Source organism: Chrysochloris asiatica, unplaced genomic scaffold (assembly GCF_000296735.1).
Source record: "Chrysochloris asiatica unplaced genomic scaffold, ChrAsi1.0 scaffold00012, whole genome shotgun sequence".
Lineage (NCBI taxonomy): Eukaryota > Metazoa > Chordata > Mammalia > Afrosoricida > Chrysochloridae > Chrysochloris > Chrysochloris asiatica.
The window spans coordinates 23,478,180-23,485,837 of NW_006408530.1; the positions used below are offsets into that span (position 1 = coordinate 23,478,180).

Sequence of the window (7,658 nt, forward strand, 5' to 3'; positions counted from 1 at the left end):
ATAAACCACTGAACCACAAGGTCAGTTTGAACCACTAGGTTGATGGTTCAAACTCACAAGCCACTCCTTGGAAACTCTATACAGAGTTGCCATGAGTCAGAACTGACTTGACAGCACTTAGCTATATAGTTATATCTATTTGCTCCTCATATGGTGATATAGGATAAGCAATGGACTGATAACCAAAGGTTGGTCGTTCAAACCCACCAGCTGCTCCTAGGAAACCCTATACAAGGGCTCTATGAGTCAGAACAGACTTGACAGAAGAAGAAAGATGAGGCTTTGTGCACCAGCAAACATTTATAGCATCTGACCTATGTATATAAACTTTATATTCTGTTGTTGTTAAGTGCCGTAGAATCAGCTTGAACTGCTGACTTTGTGGTTCACAGTCCAGTGCTGATCCAACATTGTCATACCAGAAGTCCTTACATTGTGTATACCTCCAGATAACAAAGGCCTGGTAGCGTGGTGGATTACAAGCTGGGCTGCTACCTACAATGTCCGTAGTTCTAATATACCAGTCACTTTGCAGGAGAAAGAGGAGGCTTTCTGCTCCTGTAAAGACTTACAGCCTCAAAAACCATATGCAGGGTCACTGTGAGTCAGAACCAACTCCATGACAAATTATCACCACCACCTATATAAGCATAACATCTAAGTCTCCTCACATTTAGTTCAATTTTAACTCCGAGTCCCGAAGCGTGTTTCACATTGTGTTTCTGCATATTATTTCTTTGAATTTCTGCTTGTGCTTGTGGTAATCAGTGCTCCTTACATGTCTCATCATTGTGTCTGCTTCTTAGGTCCAACAAGACAATTCTTATGACTTGTATACTGGGCAGTCTCCCAAAGTGGCTCATTTTTATACCTTCCTAGATGTCTTTTGTCCCATGGAGTCCTCACTGCACTCACTACCAATATATTCCTTGCATAAGAAAGAAGACCTTCCTACCACTGTCCCCAAATTTCTTTGTTTTTTGAACTAGTGTTCTTTTTTCCAAGGAACTCTCAATTGAATACAATAGACCTAAACTTGGAAACTGCCCTTGGCAAACACCATTCTATTCCGCTTCTCTTCTCTCTTCTCCTCCCTTCCTCTTCCCTCCCCTCCTCTCCTCTCTTCTCTTTTCTTCTCTCTCTACCTATCTGACTCAGATCTGTCTTCTCTAGTCAACAAGAAAATTGTTTCCTCTGTGACGCTGCGGAAAATGTACTAGACTATAAAGTCAGTTTGAACCACAAGGTCAGCAATTCAAACTTACCAGTCACTTCTCAGAAATCCTATACAATAGGGTCACTATGAGTAGGAACTGACTCAACAGCACTTAACAACAAACAAAAAGCTGCCTATTATAACCCATTGCTCTTAAGCAGATTCTGACTCAAGCTTCTTGGCTACAAACTGACATGCAAACAGTACAAGCCCTCCAACCACTTCATGAAATCAAGCTGTGGAAGTGTACTGCCCTAAAGCTTTAAACCTTGGAAACCCTATGAGACAGTTCTACTCTGTCCTACATTTGGAATCTGCTTAGCAGCAGTGGGTTGCTTTTCAATCTCCCAATGCATCATATATTTTCAAACAATTCTGAATTCCACTTAGCCCTCAGTACAAACTCTGATTATATCATTGAGCATACAATCTTTGCATGCATCTATTGTTGCTATTGTTAGTGGCCATAATTGATTAACACTTATAATGACTCTATAGGAATGTATTCACACTTACAGTCACTATAAGTTGAAATCAACTTGACAGCACTGCAACAACAACATAGGTATGTATTCACACTTACAGTCACTATGGGTTGGAATCGACTTGACGGTACTTCACAATGACAACATAGGTATATATGGTTCTGTCAGATAAGCACTGGATGAAAGGTCGGTTTGTACTGCAAGGTTGGCAGTTCAAAACCACCAGTTGTTCCTTGGAAATCCTATACAAGGTTGCATTAAAACTGACTTGATGGCACTCAACATCAACAACATAGGTATACATATCTATGCCTGCTTACCTTAAAGAAAGAGAACCTCAACTGGCAAACTGAATGGAATTTCAGTTCTCTAACCTACTTTCTTCCCTCTTCTTGCAGGTGATAATATGTGCAGAGTAAATAATGGTGGCTGTAGTACACTTTGCTTGGCCATTCCAGGAGGACGAGTCTGTGCTTGTGCTGATAATCAGCTTTTGGATGAAAATGGGACAACTTGCACTTGTAAGTTCTCTTTTTGTTACATTACTGTTTGCATGTCACACTCTAAAGACTAGCAATATACTGTTTGCATGTCACACTCTAACGACTAGAAACCAAAATAATTAAAAGTAAAAATCAAACATGGGAATAGCAATTTAGATAATTACTTAGGCATAATTATTTCTAGATTGCAAATAATTAACTAAATTAACTTATAATATCCAGAAAGATATTGAATATTTGCAGAATATCCTATCATTGCTGAACATAGTTTAGTAGAAACATTTAGACATATATATGCCCCAGAGAGCAAATATTTCATGCAATTGTTAGAGAATCTCATCCTAGGCAGTTGCAACTAAAAACGAGGAATTGCTGGTTTCATAGATGATATGTTTATGTATGAAGTCCTGGTCTGGCACTGTAAGATAAGCACTGGACTGCTAACTACAATGGCATTTCAAACCTACCAGTTGCTACTTGGAAACTCTATACTGGGTCACTATGCGTCAGAACCAACTTGTCGGCACTTAGCAACAATGATTTTGTACAATATGTATCAAAAACTACCTTAAATTGCTTAATAGACTCAATTATCTATATATTTTTTTTCAGTGAATAGCTAGAAGGTGGTGAAATTGACTTCCAGGACTATTGTGGACTTCATCAGAATAGTGAATTAACTGAATTGATTATTCTGAATTAGACACTGTTAGTTTTGCTGAACTTTCTCAATTTACTTATCTTACTATTCTAATTTGACTTTTTTTGATATCAGTCATCTCAATTATAGATGGTATTCCTTAAGCAAATAGTAACCATTATTTTATGCTTATATGGAGTGATGAAGTGGTAAAATGAAGGGTCAGAGAAAAAGAGGAAGATTCCCCACAAGGTGGATTGGCATACTGGCAGCAGGAATGGGCTCAAGCATAGCAATGATTGTGAGGTTGGTGGAGGATCAGGCAGTGTTTTGTTGTACATAATGTCACCATGCATCTGTACTGACTCCACAGCACTGAAAAACAATGGAGTACTATATAAAAGTATCAGGAATGAGTTCATCTTGTATTATTAAATATATATACTATCTAGTTTTCATAACTTTAGTGGTTGATTCTGAAGAGGGAGAAGGAAGAGTATAATAGTACACTACATGGGACTTTACCTTCTCTATCACATTTTATTTTTCTTCTGAAGATCTGGATACTAGATTAAAAAATGGTTACAGAAGTTTTAACATTTGAGAAACAGCAATATTTGTTAAAAATCCCCCCATGTAGACTATCACATAATACACAATAAAACATTAACAATTTTTTAAAAAATCACTCATAGTGCCACTATTAAGCAATAAACAGTTGAAATATTTCACTGTGTTTTTTATAATTATCACTGTAGATAATTGTTTTTACTACTAATAATGATTATGATCATAGGTAATGTTAATCAAATATTTCTACTGGTATGGTTGTGGCATTATGCAATAAATTTTCATGATTTCTCAGTATATCTTTCAATAGGCATATCAGGAAGATAATATTACTATCACATTTTATTATATAGAATTTAAATTTGGGCATTAATTACTTTTCAAAGTTGATTAAGTGGAACAGTGGGAATTTAGAGCCTGAATTATTTAATTTTGGAAACTGAAATCACAGGCTTGGGTTTACAAAACCATATAATTTAGTTTGTCCTGTATTTTTACTTAGTATTATACCACAAATACCTTATCATTCAACTATTCTTTGCAAAAGTGATTTTCAGTGACTGCTACTATCATGCTTGATGTTTAGTATTATTCCTGATGCGTTGTTGTAGTCTGCTTTCCTGCTTCTTTACTGTGTCTGACTCCTTCTGTGTTTTACCATACTGCTCTTCTTCATTGTATGTTACATCTTCTGTAGGTATTTGGAAGATTGCTGATTGTTTTAAATTCTACTGTCATCATTTGGATTCCCACTATTTGAAAACAGGATCTTAGTCACATTTTTACTATCCTGCTAATCTTCCTAAATCCCAGCCCTTCTTCATATAATTTAGAATTTCTATGTTTATGAGTTTGAATCATCAAACATTAAATCTCTTCTGTATAAAATTATCTTTGGTTTTTATAGTATTTTGTTAATCAATTTGGCATTTTCTTTTAGAATTTCTGAGTTTCACTAGTTGTATTCTTTAGTATTCAAATTTTAGGCTACAAGTTTCATTTCCTCTGCTGATTTATAAATTTTCATTTATTAATTTTCATATGTAGGGTAAAAGGAGTATGACTTCCAGAAACATCTTCAAGATATTGTTGCAATTTGGAATATTCTGAGTACGTTTCCTTTGCATTTATGTGTGAATAATAGTAACATATTGACACTTGGCTGAACAAGTTTCTTCCTGGTTAAGCAAAAAGTTTCTTCAAAAATTTCTGGATATAATTATTTAGTTCTATTCTGGAGTTCTATATTTCAAAATAAAAATGTGAATTTTACCCAGTTGGTGATATTTTTACAATTTTTATAAGATTTTAAAAATTACATGTAAGAACAATTATTTTGAAAAATAGTTTTCATAGATATTCTTTATCAGATAGATCTTTCTTCTTCTTTGTTCTGAATTATAGTTTCATAATTCCAATTTTGTTGTTCTTGCTTATTTTTTCATGAGAAATAAAAAGTCTACCAAAATCCATAGTCAGTCAATACACAGGAATTAAGCATTTCCTGAATAACAAAATGCTGGCAAGATGCTCACCTGGCTGAATCTTTTCTTAGTTATTTAAGAAAAGTTATGGTTTATGTGTGAATTTCTTATCATAGTTCTCAGGCGATAGCAAAGTTTCATCCAAACTATTCTTTCTGGTATAAAACTGAACTGAATAGCTGAATAACTGACATTGTAATCAAATAGAGTATTATACACACATATACACAATTAGCAGCCTTTATAGATTTATATTCCCAGCCTCAGCACTTCCTCTCTAGACTGGAAAGCAGCAGTCAGCCCTTTTGTAATAGGTACAGACCTTACAGTCAGTATAGCTGGAACATATTATCTCACTGTCTAACTAAAGACAGACAGGCTTATTTGATTTTCAGTGACATCATTTAGAAGGACTTCCAACCAAATTTTACAATCTAGTCCAATTGAGCTTGGAAACAGTAAAACTTATCTTAATTGTTGTTCTTGTTGTTAGGTACTATTGAGTTGGTACTGAGTCATAGTGACCCTAGGCATAACAGAACAAATCACTGCCCAATCCTGTGCCAACCTTACAATCGTTGTTAGACTTGAGCCCTTTGCTTCTGTAACTGTGCCAATCCGTTTCATTGGGAATCTTCATTTGTTTTTTATCTAACCCTCCACTCCTGATAATATGTCTGAAGTATGAGAGATAAGTCTGGCCATCCTGGCCTCCAAGGAGCATTTTGGTTGCATTCTTCCATCATAGATCTATTTGTTCTTTTGGCCATCCATGGTACTTTTAAGGTTCTCCTCCAATACCATTGTTGTTATTGTTAGGTGCCATCGAGTTGGTACCAACCCATAGCAACCATATGCACAGCAGAACGAAGCACTGCCCAATCCTGGGCCAAACTCACTATTGTTGCCACGCTTGAGTCCATCGATGCTGCCACTTGGCCAATCCATCACGTTGGGAGTCTTCCTCTCTTTCTCTGACCTTCCACCTTACCAAATATGATATCCTTCTCCAGTGACTGGTCCCTCCTGACAATACGTCCAAAGTATGAGAAACGAAGTTTGGCCATCTTGGCCTCCAAGGAGCACTCTGGCTGCATTTCTTCCAAAACGGATCTGTTGGTTCTTTTGGCAGCCCATGGCACGTTCAATATTCTCCAACAACGTAACTCAAAGCATAAATTCTTCTATGATCTTCCTTATTCACTGTCCAGTTTTCGAATGCATATGAGGTTATTGAAAATACTGTGACTTGATTCAGGCACATCTTATTCCTCAAGCTGACTTCTTTGCTCTTCAACACTTTAAAAAGGTCTTGTGCAGCAGATTTTCCAGTGCAATACTTCATTTGATTTCTTGACTGCTGCTTCCATGAGTGTTGATAGTTGATCCAAGAAGAATAAAGTCCTTAACAACTTCAATCTTTTCTCCATTGATAAGAATGTTGTTTATTGGTCCAGTGGTGAGGATTTTTGTTTTCGTTACACTGAGATGTAATCCATACCGAAGGCTGTGCTCTTTGATCTTCATCAGTAAATATTTTAAGTCCTCTTCACTTTCAGCAAGCAAGGTTGTATCATCGGCATATTGCAGGTTGTTAATGAGTCTCTCTCCAATCCTGATGCCACCTTTTTCTTCATATAACCCAGCTTCTCAGATTATTTGCTCAGCATAGAGGTTGAATAAGTACAATGAAAGAATACAACCTTGTCACACACCTTTCTTAACTGTAAACCATTCAGTGTTCCCATGTTCTGTTCGAACAACTGCCTCTTGTCCAGGTCCAGGTTCCTCATGAGCACAATTAAGTGTTCTGGAATCTCATACTTCACAATATTGTCCATAGCTTGTCATGATCCACATAATTGAAAGCCTCTGTGTAGTTAATAAAGCACAGGTAAACATCTTTCTGATATTCTCTGCATTCAACCAAGATCCATTGGACATCAGCAATGATATCCCTTGTTCCAAAGCCTCTTCTGAATCTGGATTGAACCTCTGAAAGTTCTCTGTCAATGTATGATTGTAGTCGTTTCTGTACTACCTTTATCAAAACTTTACTCTCATGGAATATCAAAGAGATAGTCTGATGAGTTCCGCATTCCATTGGGTCACCTCTCTTTGGAATGGGCACAAATATGGATCTCTTCCAGTCAGTCAGCCAGATAGTTGTAGTCCAAATTTCTTGACAGAGATGAGTGAGTGCTTCCTGTGCCACCTCACTTTCTTGAAAGATTTTCATTTTTATTCCATCAATTTCTGGAGCTTCGTTCTTTGCTAATTCCTTCAATGGACCCAGGGCTTCTTCCTTCAGTATCATCAGCTCTTGGTCATATGCTACCTTTAGAAATGGTGGAACATGAACCATTTCCTTTTTGTACAGTGACTCTGTGCATTCCTTCCATCTTCTCTTGATGTTTTCTGCATCATTCAAAAATTTGTCCAGAGAATCTTTCAATAATGAAAGTCGAGGCTTGATTTTTTTCTTCAGTTCCCTCAGATTGAGAAATGCTGAGCGTGTTCTTCCTTTTTGGTTGTCTGTTTCCAAATCGTTGCATTTTATTATTTTATTTTTTTTGTAATATTTGTCTTGATCTCCTCGAGCTGATCTTTGAAATTTTCTGTTCAGCTCTTGGACCTCCTCATTTCTTCCAATTGCTTTAGCATCTCTACGCTGGAGAGCAAGATTCGGTGTCTCTTCTGATATCCATTTTGACCTTTCCCTTCTTTCTTGTCTTCTCAATGACTTTTTGCTTTCTTCAT

At 36.5% G+C, this 7,658-nt stretch overlaps 1 protein-coding gene across 1 annotated transcript in view; it reads left to right on the forward strand.

The window, feature by feature from the left end:
- The window catches only part of LRP1B (low density lipoprotein receptor-related protein 1B), a 2,342,762-nt gene that overhangs the window by 1,131,036 nt on the left and 1,204,068 nt on the right, over positions 1-7,658 (forward strand). Inside the window, exon 15 of the mRNA XM_006834597.1 lies at positions 2,100-2,222. Within this exon, the coding sequence (XP_006834660.1) occupies positions 2,100-2,222 (123 nt within the window). The remainder of the gene's footprint in view (positions 1-2,099; positions 2,223-7,658) is intronic.